This window comes from Meleagris gallopavo, chromosome 5, assembly GCF_905368555.1.
Source record: "Meleagris gallopavo chromosome 5, MGAL_WU_HG_1.1, whole genome shotgun sequence".
Classification (NCBI taxonomy): domain Eukaryota; kingdom Metazoa; phylum Chordata; class Aves; order Galliformes; family Phasianidae; genus Meleagris; species Meleagris gallopavo.
Genome location: NC_139408.1, coordinates 44,341,899 through 44,358,738, shown reverse-complemented (window position 1 = coordinate 44,358,738; position 16,840 = coordinate 44,341,899). Strand labels below are relative to the sequence as shown.

Here is a 16,840-nt window from a genome sequence, read left to right as displayed (position 1 = left end):
AGAAACTCTTAGCCAAAGAACAAATTAGAAGGCAAATTATCTTTTCACTGATAGCCCACAGGGCTGTTTTTTTTTTTGCCACTTTGCCCATATATTTTATTTAAACATTAGACAGAGAGCATGTATTACATTGCTATTATATGTAAAAACAAGCAGGCAACCTTTCATTACCAAAACTGGTGGTGCGTATGTGGATGGGGGGAACTGGGAATAAACAAACTCTCAAGAGGCAATTTGTATGCATAAATTCATTTCTGAGAAACTAAATTAGAAGAACTGCTCATCTTCACCAAGAAAGCAAGCTCAATTTCCAGCATCATCTGCTAGAATAAATCCCACTGTCAAAACATGCAACTAGTATGAAACACAGCACGAAAGCATTAGGTTTATCACATGAACTCAGCTTTCAAGATAAAGGAGCCTGAACTTGATTCATGGCATTCTGAACAAACAGCAGTGCATACATAAAGGCTTTAGTTTTCCAAGGTATTAAAAAAAAATATCAGAATTTAAAATAATTTATAGTTGGCACAACTCCGCAAAAGCTAGAAGGTACAAATTCAGTAAGTTTGTACAGAAATTACCCTGAAGCACATAATTGCTAGATTTTAAGCTGTCCAAGGATCTTCACCAGTCTTCTTAACTTACCTTTTCAAAGTAGTTTTTTGATCCTGCAAATTAATACTTCATACAGAATAATGAAGTGCTGTACTGGAACAAGTCAGTAAGAGGAGACAAGCAACAACATTAAGATGCAGCCAGATTAGCACTGGAGGAACATACAGACAACTTTAAGCAGGTCGTTAAAAATATATTTTAACTAGACCCCATTTAAAAATGGAAAAAAAAGAAACTACAAAAAAAAACACAAGACAACTGAAGACTCTTCTATAAACCAGACTTGTTGAAATAACAAAAATTAACAAAAAAGAGAAAACAAAGAAACCACAACTACCTATCTAATCTTATTTGAGAACAGAAGAATGACTTATCTATTTTGTAGTCTTTGGCAGGGAATCTAACAAATCAAAACATGACCTATCAACGCAAAGCCTTCCTGAGAAACAGTTCATGGTCATAAACTCTTTTGTGACACATATGTGGGAGATAGGTCATAATAGTTTGAAAGTCAAGAACATGGAACATACCAACAGATTTATGAAGAGCAACAAGTCATTATTTACACGTTCAGGGTAATTAACTGTTCTTTATGAACTACTTTTCCCGTGTATAAATTAGAAAATTACAAAAAGTCCAGAGAGAAATCCTCCGCATATTCAGAAATTCAAGCGAAAACACCTTTAAGTACTTCCTTTAGACAATAGCATATTGCTTATATAAAAGTTCTCTTATCCTATAGAAGTCCTGACAGAGACAGCCTTCCAATCCAATGCGCCCCGTTTCAGTCTGAAACAAAAAGGTATGTCAATTTAATATCTATAAACTAACAAGAAGCTTAATTTTCATTTAGAATATTATTTAGCAAAGAGTTTGTATAATCAATGAATATAGAGATGTTATAATTACGAAATAAACCAGAGAGTTTGGCTAAGCAGGTTATAATAACAAAAAGAGAACAGATAGAATGCTCGTCCTGGGCTTGCTGCAAAACTCCAGAGGAGAGATCTCCAGAAGAGATCCTTTCCCACTGGCAGTCAGCTCTTAAATGGGTCTAGGAGAGGTAGAGCCAGGCTCCACCCCTTCCTGCAGCACAGGTGAATTGCCTTCACCTGTGCTCCCGTGGCTGACTCATTGCTTGCCTCAGGTGATCAATCAGAGGTTCAGCCATGATTTAGCAGTTCCCATACAGAGTTTTAAGACACAGATCACCTACCCTACGAACAGCCACCATATTGTTGCACACAAGCACTCCTCCTACAAACTCAGCTTGAATTCCTTCTCGCAAGAGAACTTGCTTGAAGTCAGATAGTCTTGGCTCATTCATAAACACAGACTGATGTCCAGGAACCTTTAAATAATATACACAGTTTTAAAACTTCTGCTAGTTACTGCCTTTCCTTTTTCCAAATATCTTCTCCTTATTGTGTTAGCAACAGCACGGCCTATGGATAGGCAACAGGACTACAGATGAGAAAATTGGCAAGACAATTCCAGGACGGCAAGCCTTAGAAGTCATCTGTCAAGCAAAAGACTTCTTTCGGTGCTCACATATAAAAGACTCTTTTGAGTCAAGTTATGCCAGGGCCAGAGCTGCAGTAAGCTGCACTACTGATCAGTACGTACGTCTGTGGTGGTTGTCATGAATCTGAAGAGACTTTAGAGTTGTCCTCTAGCTGTTTATCTAGCTCCTAGAACAGACTACATTCAAGACACTGCAATAGTATCTTAAGTAATTCTAGGATAAGGAAGTACTTAACTGAACAAATGAAATTATCTATTCACACGCAAGTATTTTCATTTAAGAGTAATATAATGAAAAAATTAACGAGCTTTCAGATCAGTCAGAGGCAGAGATGTACAAATTTCAAAGACATATGTCTACTTAAGTACATAGTATATTTCCCATGACATCAACAACACATAATGGAACCCAAGAAGCACTAAATATCAACTAATTTAAAAATCCACAGGTATTAATTACAAATATGGAACACTAAGATCTAATATTCACAAATAGATGGTAACTGTACGCTAGGCACCATTATTGGATGCAATAGATAGTGCTTGCTGAAAAGCTTAAAATCTGAAACAATAGTAACAGTATTAGAATACAGAACTCAAAAAAAAAAAAAGTAGTCTAATCCAGGAAAGTTTCTGTACCTCATGAGGTGGCAGTGGTTCCAAAGTAGGGATGATTTCACTCTCCTCACACATCTCCTTATCATCGTCACCAAAGAGACTTTTCATGGCCTTTTGTTGTGCAATGACACTAGAATCTGAAGAAGGCATATCCACTTGCATCTCTAACTCTTCATCTTCCCTCAGCTCTCCCTCTTCCAAAATAACTCCAGTATCCACTTTCGAGACCCTCATATCCAGGACACCATCTATCCAAGCCAACTCAGCATCCTTGGCTTTACAGAACTGAAGTGAGCTGACAAGAGAATCTTTTAACCTGACCTGAGGTGCACAAAAATAAAAGCATGGTTTGATAGAAAAAAAAAAACCAGATTCTTACTTCATGCTTTTAAAGCAGATTTTCCCTTCTATTCTCTCTCTGCATAGGTTTAGTTCATAGTCTTTTGGAGAAGGAAGACATCCTATACTTACAAAATATAATTTATATTATCTTATTTCAGTAGTCAACTTAAACAGTAGAAGAGAACTATATCTTTTTTAATCTTGATTAAAATAAGAACCAGTATGACTGCAAAACAAGTCAGACTCACAGGAGGAACAATCATTGCCTTGAAAACAACTTTTTTTTTTTTGTGGCCAAGGAGTTCTTCAGGCCTTACCAAATTTAAGAAAAACATCTAAAAATATATTCAGGTTACAAAACAGCTGCTCCAAATTTTAACCTTCTTAAAAAATACATTTTATAGAGAAAGGGGTAGTTGACAATATCAGACTTTAAGTCATCAAAATATTACTTTGATTCCTCTAGCACACTCCAAGACATGAACTAATTAAACAAGCCCTACCCCGAAAGACTGCTATCCACATAGGATGGTGCACTATCGCAATAGAGGAATCAAGGCTGCAATTGTACAAATGAAATTGCAACTAATTATTTGCAGCACAATCCAACCAAAAGACATCAGAATTCTGATATCCAGCTCTCATCTATTATCTTCTAATTCAATGTCTCCAGAGTACTCCATCTGTTCAGTTGTTTCAACAAGAAAGAGAAAAATATATTAAGAATCCCCGAATCTATGAAGATTGATTTCACCTTTATGAATAACAACAAAATTGAAATGAAATACAGAGCTATTATAGTTTTATTCAGCTAAATACTTTGTGAAAAACCGTAAATCTTTCATTTCTTACACCCTAGAAATACTAAAAAAAAAAAACCCCACAAAATTCTGCTGTCTTAAGGATGTCAGAACAAGGTAATTTTGACTAACTGGAACTTTCTACTTCCAAGGCCAACAGATTATTCTCTGGAAAGCAGCAAAAATACCTCTTTCAACAATTCTAATGATGCTTTTAGATTAATTTTAAAAGGATAAAAGGAATAAAGGACAGATGTCCAAACAGCATGCAAAATGCTTTCCTCTAAACTACTGGATATAAAGACTCCAATATATGACTTTTTCTTCTTTGCTCTCTAAGGTTCCTCTTGAAATTTCAAAAAGAATCTTGAATTCCAGGTCACATACAACAGTAATTTAAATATAGACACAATAAAGCTATTAAGACTTGAGTAAAACAAGCTGATGCTGCCACAGACATAAACATGGGTTTCTGCACTACAGGTTGAAGAACACTGACCTCACATTCAAGTTTTGTTTTAAACACTTCTTATGAGAAATACTCACTTGAGCATAGGACAATGCTTACACATAAAAGAAGCTGTTAATGTCAAAGTCAAGTATACACATGAAATGTTTTGCATCTCCTCTAACAAAAAATGGAGGGTTAAATAAATTCTGCCACTACAGCTGCTCTATTACAGTTCTCAGTACTTGTACATACAAGTAACAAATTCCAGCATCTTACCTGGTAAATATGAGTTTCACTGGTTGCATCTACAGTTTCATGTAGTTTTGGCATATACACTTTAATATCTTTTCCACCAAAAGCTCTGCAGCATTCAGCAAGGTCCTGGCTGGCTTCAGGTGGTCCATGGACAATGATTAGTTGTCTTGGTTTCATTTGATTAATGATTTTTTTAATTGAGTCCCCATCTGAGCGTCCTTCGTAGTCGATATATGTAACCCTGGCTCTGGTTTGAACAAAAAACACAAACAAAAGATGCAAATGAACAAAAACCATATATCTTAAAGACAAAATATTTTGTGAAATTTAATTAAAAAAATGGAAAACATTGCAAAAAATTATTGTACATCAGAGTCAGCAAAAGGTACATTACAGATCAGTAAAATACAGATTTGTACAATATCAGCATGTACACACGTGTAGCTCCAAATAATCCTCTAACACCTGAGACTTTGCAGGAAGGATTCAGGAGATGTGCAGTACTGGAATTCACGCATAACCTCTTTTTTATCACACAGGTAACAAGCAGAACAAAACAGAATGTGAAATATGTGCATTATTAGCCTGATACTAGACTGGCATAGATTTCCTATTGATCCTTCTGCAAAAAGACATTTGTGTAGTGGGAAAAATACAGGGAGCCACTATCCAGCCTCACAATGTCAAAGAAAACATATACATATTATTATTATTCTTTTCTTGCCTTGGCTCTGAAATTACTGAAAACAAGAACAAAGCCACTCACTTAATTTCCATGGATTCTGTTGCTGAAATACATTTGGTAGGAACATCTGATAAATCCTGGTCCATTGGCTCCTCTCCATTTGTCAAACCAGATTCTAATTTGCTTTTTTCTTCCTCTGTTGCCTGAAGTTCTGGAACTAGAAAGTCTTCTGGTCTAAAGGAGAAAAGGCATTTTGCTTTTAACAGTCTTCTAGTAAATCCAAAGCACTACATAGTATAGAAACAAGCAATTCTCTTTTTAAAATAACTCAGTAATTATGTCAGAACTTTGATATCTTGCAGAATACTACTAATTTAAGGATTTCTATCAGGTATTCATCATAAAAATAGGACAAATATTGCCAGATTTTTCTAGGCTAAATGATGCTCATTAATGAAGCGCCATAAATTTTTCAAAATTATGTGGAATATAAAGCAGGAAAATGCCAAATTCAAAAGTTTTTAATCTTTTCTCCCATAAAAAGAAAAAATAAAGCGAACAACAACAACAAAAGTCAAAACAAAAACCTGGACTGGAATCGCTTCTTAAGAAATGTGAATTCAGGCCCAAGATCAATACTTTGCAGTCTCAATCCCATCATAAGCTTCTTGTGAAACTTAGCTGGAATCATGTTTCAGAAGTCACTTAAAACCTACTGTGTTTGGAAAAGCATTCAACAGCAAAACAGCAAAAGAGATACAAACTTGATTTTTATTTTTATTACTTCTATTTTTGAACTATTTCATGGCTATTACCCGTTACTAAGCATTACCACTGCTCTCCTCACATACTTGATAATCTCTCCATATTCATCCCATTTAATTCTTTCTTCAGGGGCTGGGAACATTGGATAAGACTTCTTTGCCTGTTTGAAGAAGCTTCCTTTCCGGCTACCTTCACCTTTCATCATCAAATCATGTTTGGTCTTATGCACAGTTGGCTGATCGATATCTTCTTCTGCATCACTCTCATCACTGGAATCAATATCTGCCCTGAAATGGTATTCCAAGAATAATAGCCTTTTCTTTTTTCTTCAGGTTTAGTATAACAAAAACACACTGACTGGACAGTAATAGTTAAGACTAAGGGCAAGGACAGTTGATGTATCCCAGAAAATGTTCACAAAATTCAGATGAAACAGGTCTATAGTAGCAATGGATTAAAGAAACCACTGATTAAAGACAACCATTCTGACTCCTCGATGCACTCAGACAAACTGTTACTTTCACTTGTCCTTGTAAATGGTTGAAACATCAGGCTGAACATGCATTTCAACTCCGACAACAGCAGAACACAACATCTAATATACTTACTCTTTAGACTGCTCTAACTTCTTAGCTGCTTCTTTCTTTAGTTTCTCCTTTTCTAGGTATTCTTCAAGTTCTTTTCCTTCCAACTTGACACGTCTTCTCAACTTACAAATAAAGTAAAAATTAGACTTTCTGTGAGTAGCTGACTTGCTTTTAATACTTCTCTTACACACTGCTGGTAAGATAATATTTATATTTAAGTACCAAGGACAAATACAATCTTGTCCTTTATGAAACAACTCTCATAAATACGTGGCACCTTAGCATACCAACATCATGACAATGCAATCAATTAGTACAGAGTACATAAGAACATAAAATTAATTCTGAAGTATTAAAATCAATTCATTTTACAGTAATTCCTTAAAATATCTTGAGGAAACACCTCCCTTCAATATCTAAATGCAGGTACTCTAAGGTGAGCAGCTATTTTTTGACCTTTGTGTCACTAATGTGAACAGAAGTACCTGGCAAAATTACATGTTAGCAGGCAAAGCAACATCAGGCCTTGTTTCTTTTTTTTTGTTTTGTTTTGTTTTGTTTGCAGAACTGATTAGACTACAGGTCACATCCGACAGTGTCCAATCCTAGTAACACTGAACCAATCCAACCTAAAACTGAAAGCAAGCTGCACCATCAGGACTGAAATGATTACTGGGATTGCAAAGGACTCCCAGAAATTACCACTATTTACCAGAGTGAAGTAGGCACAGGTATACTATTTGAATATAATCTGGCAGCATAACTAACAAATAATTGTGTTCTTTTAGTTCATAAATTTCATTTATCTTACTCTGGTAGGATACACTGTACACATTTGACTTGATTCTCCCCTAATCTAAAACCAAAGTAGTTTCCAGAAAGAATAATCCATCCATAGTTGGCTCTGCACCTAAATTGTATGCAGAGATTTTTCTAACATGAGGACATAAAAAATATTGTCTAAAGATAAATATTTAAAAGCAACTTTGTGCTCACCTCATTAGATGCTAATTCAACTGCAGCAACAAAAAATGTTGCACTTCCTACTAAGACCCGATTTATACAAATTTATCCTTAACACTTTATATGTGCAACATACTTATTTCAGATTTTCTTCTGCCACTAGAAGCATTTTCAGCAGGTAAAAAAGCAAACTAAATTCAATTTTACTTATATTCCCCCAGATAGCCAAACACAGAAACTTTAAGATATACAGGCAATTTTTACCTCAATGTCTATAACTTTTTCAGAAGGATTATCAATCAGGAATCGTGCTAATGTTCCAGGTGTGGTACGGTAAGTTAAAATTATAGAGTTCTTGGAATCCTGGCACCACTGAATGAAAAGATCTCTTGAAAACCCACATTCTAAATCAGGTTGGCTGGCAAGGACAACTTTTGGACTAGGCACTCGAGCCAAATCAGACAGACTATGACATAAGGAGAGATGGCGGAACTGGAAAGGATTGTTTCTCTTGTCTTCAAAGCACCTCATCAATTTATCACTCATCCATTCCACCTAAAATATAATATTTAGACAAAGTTATCTATAGTAATACGAGCTATATAAAAATGTATAACCTGACAGGAAGCAGAGGAATGAAATACGCACAATTACAAAGTTTCTCAATATGTGTAGAAATAATGTATGGTAAACAATACAAATGAGTAATTTAAATCCACCTTTTTAATAGCTATAAACTATTTTAACAAGTTTTGTGATAAAATGAATATCAAGAACATGGCAGCAGCCATGACTGGACTTGTGTAACTTGATCGAAAAGAAAATTGTTTGCTTGAGAAAAACACTCACTCTAGAATAAGGACAACACTCAGTTTTCAGCCATTTCTTACTGTTAAAGAGAAAAAAAAAAAAAGCTCAAGTACACATCCTGTTACCCCCTTCACAACTGCATATCAAAATGAAAACAAACCTGTGATTTAGAGAACTCCACTACATTGTAGCTGACGTTATTCAAAAGCGCTAGAGAGTAAACTCCTAATCCTGCATCTTTCGTTCTCCAGATCTGATCAAGAAGTTGAGCAAGCTCCAGAACTCTGCCAGCGGTATCCACAGCTATCAGCACATTTCCATCACCTCGTAATGTCTCCAAAACATTAGCTAAGAAGAGTTAGAACAGAAAGAACTACTTTGAACCACAACTAGAGCTTTGAAGATCCCATCACCTTGATTACTAATTTTTAAAATAACTTTTTTCCAAACATCAGTAAAATGGAGATTAACAGAAGAATGTGCTAAGGAAGGTCATTTAAAAATCCCTTAAATCAAACATTACTGGGTAAAATACACCATTTTCACATAAACTTTTATATAGGGCGCAATTCATTGTTTTTATGAAAACATTTTCCCCACAGGATTAGTACCATCAGGAAAAAGCAATTCAAAATTTGTTAAATTTGAATAAAGATTCTTAATTTAGATGTTAGTAAACTTCTTACAAAAAAACAATTTATAGTGGCTAATAAGTCACACTGTTACTGCTACCTTGAGCCCTACACAGAATACGTACTTAGTAGCTGTTCATCCCTTTGTTTCCTCCTGGGTTGTACATAAGTAGCATTAAACGAATCTGTAATAAGCAACGAAGGCCTGCTCAACATTTCCAATGAACAGCCGTTCAGATGGCTGTGGAAAAAAAGGCCAGAACTCACTGTCAGCATTTTTATTTTACAAGGAAAAAAATAAGACAATGAACATACAGTTTTGAATGTACATCTCAACAGTGGAAAAAACAGGGTATCACATATAAGCAAATCAAAGAGCTGCTTAAAGAAAATACTTCAGGCCAAGAGTAAGAAGATGTCCAAGAGTCAGTCTGATTAAATAAGTAATTCTGAGGAGGTTAATATAGTAAATATTTATTATCAGTTGCATAAATATTTACAATTAGTAGAAAAAACAGTTTCAATTTAGTTCACTTTTCCTCCTTCCTCTTTTCTCACACCCTGAAAGTCTCTTTAGCATAACTTCAATTAAGACAGAAATAGGCTCCCCAAGGCTGTGGTTACAGCACCAAGCCTGCCAGGGTTCAAGGAGCATTTGGACAAGCTCTCAGACATACGGCTCGAATGCTGGGTGGCCCAGTGTGGAGTCAGCAGTTGGATTCCACGATCCCTATGAGATCATTTCCATTCTGGATATTCTACAATTCTGTTTTTATGCTTAAATTGGGTAAGATGCATATTAAAAACCATAGTAACAAACACTAACGAGTAAAACTTATTTCGATATTTATTTTCTTGCCTTTTTCCCTCTCCTAAACAAGCATTTTATGGGAGGAAGGCAGAACATGAGAAATATCCTGTCAGCTTTCTAAGACAGAAAAAAAACACACATTTTTCTTTAACATTTCCCAGGAATTTCAAAACCATAAACTTTCTTAAATCTCAACTATCCAGTAGTCAAAAACATCCTAAAAACAACTACACCGTATGGTTATACTGCAAATCCCATCTCGATAGGTTGAATTTGAGCACATTGTTTTAAGAGTTCTTGAGATTCTGAGAAACAGAAAACAGAGTTTGTAATAACCGTTTCCTACTTGATAAAGAGAAGCTGTGTGTTATTTCTCTCCTCAAAACAACAAGAAAAGCTTTTCATAAGTGCATGATACAAATGCTTTCTGAATGTTTCCTGCTTCAATCTAAAATAAATCTGAACATAATGAAGAAACCCAGGGCTAAAACTTGTTTCAAATTCACTGATATGAATGCAAGTAAAATTATTGGTCGTCTTATATCTGGAAAGGCACTGCTACTTACATACTTATTTATCACAGAAATTACACACACTTAACATATCAGAGAAATATAGTTAGTTATATTGAACTTACATCTCCCTCTTGTGGTTGAAATCAACTGCATAAACAATTTCTTCCTCTCCATCTTTGACAATCTTCCAAATCGTGCCTCCTATCATGTGACCTGCAGGCAATGGCGTGATTGACAGACCATGTCCTTTGCCTACAAAAAAGAATGGCCTCCTAGGTATCTCTCAATATTTTAGGTAGATGACACGTATGAAAATCTATTACTCTAAATAATAGATAAGTAAGTAGCTAAACTCCAAAGTATCACTTGGAAAAAAGTCAAATGAGGTATGAAAATCAGTAACATCTCTCTCCTTTCTATCTAACCAGTAAAATCCATCAACCTTGGCATAACTTTCTCCTCATTAAATGGAAATTCTACTGACTGCCTCATTACTGAGGCAAACATTTGGCTGATGTAGACTGACACCTATGAAATACACAACATTCAAATAACATACTCCTTTTAAAAAGTTACCTGAACTGCCAATGAAAGGGAACAGAATCACTAATCTATCAAAACTTTTGCTGATGGGACTTTACCTTTCAAGTTGACAATCTGAGAAAACTTCAGCTGCTGTATCTTATCAAATGCTGCATCTACATCATCCAATGTAAAGAGTGTGAAATCTTCAGTATTATGGCGAGACTAAAACAAATAAGAAGCACAGAATATTCAAAAATTTGAGCCCTCTACCTTGTCAAAGATGTTGAATATTAAGGTGTGAACCTAAAAGATACCTGATAGAGATCATACATAAACATTTGCCCCATTTTATACACAGGAATAGTTGCATAAATGGCACAATTCAATCCCATTTTTCCAACTGCATATGGAAGAGCACCGAGGTGTAAAGGGTCAGGATGAGAAAGGAGAACAGCATCAACTTGGTGTACATGTCTACAAAAGAAGGACAACAAAAGATGGTGAGGAGTTGTATACAGTATGACATACTTTCTACCATGACTGTCTTGAGATCAACTGCACAGTATGAACACCAAACATGAGAAATTAAGTCTTTTCAGTTTAGAATGAAGTTTTAAAAAACATAATTAAAAGTTACGTTTTTTTTCCAAACAATCTCAAGTAAAATAAAAACTTATATACTGAGATCTGAAAACATAAGTTCAAGGACTGGGTGACATACGATCTTCCAAAAGTTCCACACTATGTTCTTGATTAGAAAGACTTCAGCATATATTTGGATACCAGAAGATTCACTAACCGAAGAACCAAAGGTATTTTCAGTGCAAACACGTTACTGCTTATGTATCTAAAAAAATCTAAAATACATCACAACTTTTCTTCAAAAGAGAAAGTACAAATAACAGGATGCAAATCAAAATACATTTGGGTTAAAAATAAGGGTGAGTTTCAGCTTCATTTTAAAAATTAATTTATACAAATAAAAACACAAGTTGCTTTTTCTTTAAAACTGTGGTATAACTTAAGAACTCAGGCCAAAGACTAGCTATCATAATTCAAAAACATAAGGGCCTAAAACAAATGCAACAAGTGAAAACAGAAGTTGGGCAGAAGGACTCAGTTTTTTTGGTCCCTTACATAGTAACTAGAACATGCATATTATTCTTGACAGCTATTATTAAAACAGGGATTATATTTAAATGCTTTTCAGGTAAGACACCTAAAACATCTTAGATGCTAGTACACAATAATCCTCGGTTAAACAACTTCAAATGCTACATAAGCATTAATGCCAGAAAAAGTGAAAATATAAAAACAGCATCACAAAGCTTAGCTTTTTTTCCAGAACATTTATGTTTCAGTCATTTACTTGTAACAAACTGCTTGTCAGGAAAGCTCATAAATGTAAACTTGAAAAGCTAAGCACTATGTTCTAGAAAAGTTTATTTCTTGACAGAGTTGGGATACTCTGCAAAAGTTGGTTTTCAGATCAAGTCTACTGATCTTGAAAGACAAGGCAAGAGTCCAAACACTTTATTCTTATTCAGACTGTATTTAATAAGGCCTTCTTCATTTAAAACTTGCTGAATTATTTTAGAGCCAAGGTTAGCCTCCCATACACTGCTCTGTATCAAATTTATTTAAAAACAAGCAAACAAACCAACACAAAACAACCAAAGCTCAGAAGAATTTAAGACAGATGAGACTCATTACATTTAAAAATAATTGAATAAATAAAGACAGAAAATATTTGAGCATTACCATCCCCTTCATGGAAAGCATTCTTCAAACCAAGATCACAGAATCACAGAATGGCCAGGGTTGGAAGGGACCTCAAGGATCATGAATCTCCAACCTCCCTGCCAGATGCAGGGCCACCAACCTCCCCATTTAATACTAGACCAGGCTGCCCAGGGCCCCATCCAGCCTGGCCTCGAACACCTCCAGGGATGGGGCATCCACAACTTCCCTGGGCAGCCCGTTCCAACATCTCACCACTCTCTCTGTAAAGAACTTCCCCCCCAATGTCCAATCTAAATCTTTCCTCCTTCAACTTAAAACCATTTCCCCTTGTCCTGCAGTTATCAACCCTTTCAAAGAGTCGATTCCCCTCCTGTTTGTAGGCTCCCTTCAGGTATTGAAAGGCTGCAATGAGGTCACCCCGCAGCCTTCTTTTTTCGAGGCTGAACAAGCCCAGCTCCCTCAGCCTGTCTTCATAGGGGAGGTGCTCCAGTCCCCTGATCATCTTTGTGGCTCTCCTCTGCGAGAGATCAACTTTGGGTGTAACATCAACATGCATATGTGTGTGTGTGTGTGTGTGTGTGTGATGTGTGTATGTGTATATATGTACACACATACATATGAACTGTTGCATTGTGTTTCAAGATCAGCAGACTCAATCTGAAAACCAACTTCTGCAGAGTCTCCCAACTCTGTCAAGAAGTTATTTTGAGAGCCTTCAGAAAATGCAAAGCACATTTAGAGTGCACAAAGTACTTACTTCTTTAGGGAATCAATAATATCCATAGAAAAGTTCTCATCCCAACCACAGTCCAAAAGAAACCGAAACTCATCCACCTGCAGCAGGTAGCACAGGGCAGACTCCTCCTGCACTCCGGAGAGCGTGGTCAGCTTGATGATGGACGTCATCCTGCTGTCCAAGTGTCTTATTTCCTAAAGAATGGATCTGAGCAGGGGAAGACATGTTACTGAGTAATCCAAAACAACAGACTATTTATTTAGGGAAAAAAGACAAGAAATTAAGAGGTAGAGCTATCTCTGCTAACGTTTCTGAGGACATACGTGACAACAGTGATGTGTGATGCTGAGTACAGCAGCTGGATACCTATCGATAAGTTTCAGTTTGCAACACCTGATCCTTGGGGGCCTTTCACAATTAGGAAGGGATTCGGAATTCATTAGAATTAGACACGAACGTTAGCGAATCACCGGAGGCGGTGCAGCACGCACTGCGATAGCTGCGGCCCTCCAGACTCTGCGGCCGCCCGAGGGCAGCCCGGCTCCGCAAAGCGGCTCCAGCGCCTGGCCAGGACCCGCCGCTCGGCCCCGGCCCAAGGGGAGGAAGAACGAGCACGGCGAGCACCGCTCAAGCCCTTTACTGCTCGACTCCCGCGGAGGGGCTGCTCCACAGCGGTGCCCCCTCCCCGCTGCTACCTGCCTCGAGCTGCCCCTACAGCCTCACGACGCGCGCCCACGGCCGCCGGCACCGGCGCCGCTCGCCGCCATCTTGCGCAGGGCGGGGAGAAGGAGGAGGAAGGGGAGAGGCGAACGGACGGCACCATTCCCGGAGGGGGGAAGGCGGCTCTCCTCGCTCCCCCGCGCTCGTGGGCTCTCCCGAGCTGCTCGCGCCGCCCGTTGCCCTTGGGGTGGCCGCTGTGCGGGGCCTGGTGCGGTGAGCAGTATTTGTGAGTCCCGGTAGGTTCCGGGGTAGCGTTTCGTGTGCGTGGCGCTCTGGCAGCTGCCTTCCCGAGGGTCGGTACTGTGAGTGTAGGTACAGAGGGCGTCCTGAGAGCTCGGCTCGGGCGAGGCGGGAGAAGGGAAGGGGAAGGAACACGGCTTGTGTCTGCCTTCTGTCATCTGAGCTCGCATAAATTTCACCATTAATGCCTTAAGAGAGATGTTCTTCTCTCATTTTAGGATAAAATCCCATTTCTAAGACCCGAGCATTGTTTAAGGCTGTTTCTAGGAAACTTGCATGCACATTTGAGAACAAGCTGAGAGACCTGAGTCTGTTCAGCCTGCAGAGAAGGCTGAGAGAGGATCCTGTCAGTGTTTATAAATATCTGCAGTCTGGGAGTCAAATGGTTGGGAACAGGCACTTTTTAGTAGTGCTCAGCGATAGAACAGAGGGCAATGAGCGTGAACTGGAACACGGGAAGATCCCTACAAATATGCAAAAGAACTTTGTTGCTGTGAGGGTGACAGAACACTGGAACAGCCTGCCCTCAGAGGTTATGGAATCTCCTTCTCTGGAGATACTCACAACCCATCTGAAGACTTTCCTGTGCAACCTGCTGTGGGGAATCTTCTTTAGCGGGGGGGAGGGGGAGGGGAAGATCCAGAGGTTCTTCCAACCTCTTTGATTCTATGAAATCTGTGTCTGGTTGGAAGTATTAATGGCCTGTATACGTATGATCCCAGGTAGGATTCCAGTAAGTGTGGCTAAGTGTTCTAAGCATGCACCAGCTTCCATATACAGTATAACTCTTATTGTTATACTTTTTCTTTCTAGCAGCCATGGTGAATTTTGCCCAAGCTGTGCGTGACCACTGGGTTCACATCCTTGTTCCCTTGGGATTCGTGGTTGGATGCTATCTGGACAGATGGAATGATGAGAGGCTGTCAGCCTTCCGAAACAAGAGCTTGTTGTACAAGAGGTCTGCTTTGTCATGCCTTTTAAAAATATATGTTCGATTGTTTTCCCAAATAGACTTTAAAAAGCCTCTGTTTGTTGGTAAAATCATACATATGGAAAAGAATTCTATCAAAATATTAAAGGGAAAAGTGACCAAAATTTCAGCAAGCATTTGTGAAGGATTTAAGATCCCTAATGCCTTCTGAATATTTGGCTTTAAGCCCATCTTTGTGCTCTTAACCATGAAAGAAAATATGTAGATCTCTGTGTTTGATCTTTTAGCCAAAAGAATTGGTTTAAAATGATTAATTGCAACAGTGAATCAGAAGTATTGATTTTAATTAATCTGTAAAAGCTGGATAAATGCAGACTACAGTAATGTGAAGTCTGATTTGTATCTAAATAAATTGAATAGGAGGATGCTCTACCTGAGATCAAAATATAAAGTAAACACATTAATATGGAGGTGAAAATGAATCATTTTGCTAGGAGAAAGGTAAATAAATAAAACTTAACAATTTGCTGTCAAATTCTTAAGTCATTAAATGTGGAAACTATAATTTTGTCCTTGAAACTTCAGTGAGAAACAATCACTGAATTTTCATTTTTAGCTTTTCTGTATAGTAAGCTTTAAAATTATCATAGCACTTAACAATTATATGAATTTGTCATTAAAAATTATCTACTTTTTAAAAATTAATGCAGCATCTTTAAGCATTTATGTTGGGAACTCCTGTCGCCTTTCTTGGTAAAAAAATTAGCTTTTGACAAAATTAATGCAGCTGCTACACAAGCACTTTTCTTTCTGCTGTTGCTGGTGATTTCAGGCTATTTCAGCATCATTGCAAAAACCTTTTCCACTTTCACCTCTATTTCTCTTTCCACTAAAGCAATGGATTTTTGTATTGGAAGGAGTTAGATTTTTTTACCTTTAGAGTCCCATTAGGTTAAAAAAAAAAATAAAAAATCAATCTGTTAATTCACTGAAGGTTTATTTATAATAATGGTAGCCAAGGACTCAATCCTTTGAAGCTTTAGGTTGAAAAGAAAAAGCTTACCAGTATAGGAAAGTTTAAAACTGACAACAATTGCAAATAAAAAGTCAGGATAACTTTCCAAATCAAAGGATTCTAGAATAATTCTAAATGTGTGTTAATTATCCCACAACATTTATCCTAATTTTAGCCTCCACCTTTTTTTTTTCTTTCCATACAGGGAGCTGAGGCCCGGTGAAGAAACGACATGGAAATAAAGGCTGTTGATGAATGGGGAATATTTTTGCTCAGTTAATCACCTTATCTCATGCATTGAAATAATATGATTGTGTTTTTATCTTGAGACCATACAAGCTACAGAGAAGAACACCTACAATTTGTCGGTGCTACTTTAATTTCCATTGTTACTTTCTGAAAGGTGATTTAGTTATATAGCTAATTTGTATCTGGGAAGCCCACAAATGTTGAGAAATGTCTGCTCCCCGAAGTACCATTCTGGAGTTGGGGGAGAAAAGACTTAATGTAATAAAGAAAAAACTATGCAAAAATATTTTCCTTTTTTATTAATC

General features: G+C 37.3%; 2 protein-coding genes across 6 annotated transcripts; one reads left to right on the top strand and one right to left on the bottom strand.

The window, feature by feature from the left end:
• Window positions 1-881: 881 nt before the first annotated feature.
• CPSF2 (cleavage and polyadenylation specific factor 2) lies at window positions 882-14,198 on the bottom strand. Of its 2 annotated transcripts, none has more exons than XM_003206668.5 (15): window positions 14,080-14,198; window positions 13,402-13,587; window positions 11,216-11,375; window positions 11,018-11,123; window positions 10,499-10,628; window positions 9,176-9,291; window positions 8,579-8,766; window positions 7,873-8,163; window positions 6,667-6,767; window positions 6,145-6,345; window positions 5,375-5,527; window positions 4,630-4,855; window positions 2,782-3,081; window positions 1,835-1,969; window positions 882-1,407 (listed from the first exon to the last, which is right to left on the bottom strand). In XM_003206668.5, exons 2-15 carry the CDS (start codon window positions 13,548-13,550, stop codon window positions 1,315-1,317), a joined length of 2,349 nt encoding a protein of 782 aa, XP_003206716.1. In that variant the 5' UTR covers window positions 13,551-13,587; window positions 14,080-14,198; the 3' UTR covers window positions 882-1,314. The 2 variants fall into 2 exon arrangements, with proteins under 2 accessions (XP_003206716.1, XP_019471385.1); XM_019615840.2 differs by having other exon boundaries at window positions 14,076-14,178.
• Window positions 14,179-16,821, top strand: NDUFB1 (NADH:ubiquinone oxidoreductase subunit B1). 4 transcript variants are annotated; one of them, XM_003206667.5, is made up of 3 exons: window positions 14,179-14,336; window positions 15,154-15,298; window positions 16,492-16,821. In XM_003206667.5, exons 2-3 carry the CDS (start codon window positions 15,159-15,161, stop codon window positions 16,526-16,528), a joined length of 177 nt encoding a protein of 58 aa, XP_003206715.1. In that variant the 5' UTR covers window positions 14,179-14,336; window positions 15,154-15,158; the 3' UTR covers window positions 16,529-16,821. The 4 variants fall into 4 exon arrangements, with proteins under 4 accessions (XP_003206715.1, XP_010710140.1, XP_010710139.1 ...); XM_010711838.4 differs by having other exon boundaries at window positions 14,181-14,336; window positions 15,157-15,298; XM_010711837.4 differs by having other exon boundaries at window positions 14,267-14,408.
• Window positions 16,822-16,840: the final 19 nt, after the last annotated feature.

What these genes read in the sequence shown, in the direction of transcription:
- CPSF2 (XM_003206668.5), bottom strand. Translation starts at nt 13,550, where the DNA reads ATGACGTCCATCATCAAGCTGACCACGCTCTCCGGAGTGCAGGAGGAG. An exon ending in TCAGATTGTCAACTTGAAAG is followed by an intron (nt 10,629 to 11,017) that starts GTAAAGTCCCAT and finishes TCTTTTTTGTAG; the next exon opens with GCAAAGGACATGGTCTGTCA. An exon ending in ACAGAATCCATGGAAATTAA is followed by an intron (nt 4,856 to 5,374) that starts GTGAGTGGCTTT and finishes TGTTCAAACCAG; the next exon opens with AGCCAGGGTTACATATATCG.
- NDUFB1 (XM_003206667.5), top strand. Translation starts at nt 15,159, where the DNA reads ATGGTGAATTTTGCCCAAGCTGTGCGTGACCACTGGGTTCACATCCTT. An exon ending in AAGAGCTTGTTGTACAAGAG is followed by an intron (nt 15,299 to 16,491) that starts GTCTGCTTTGTC and finishes CTTTCCATACAG; the next exon opens with GGAGCTGAGGCCCGGTGAAG.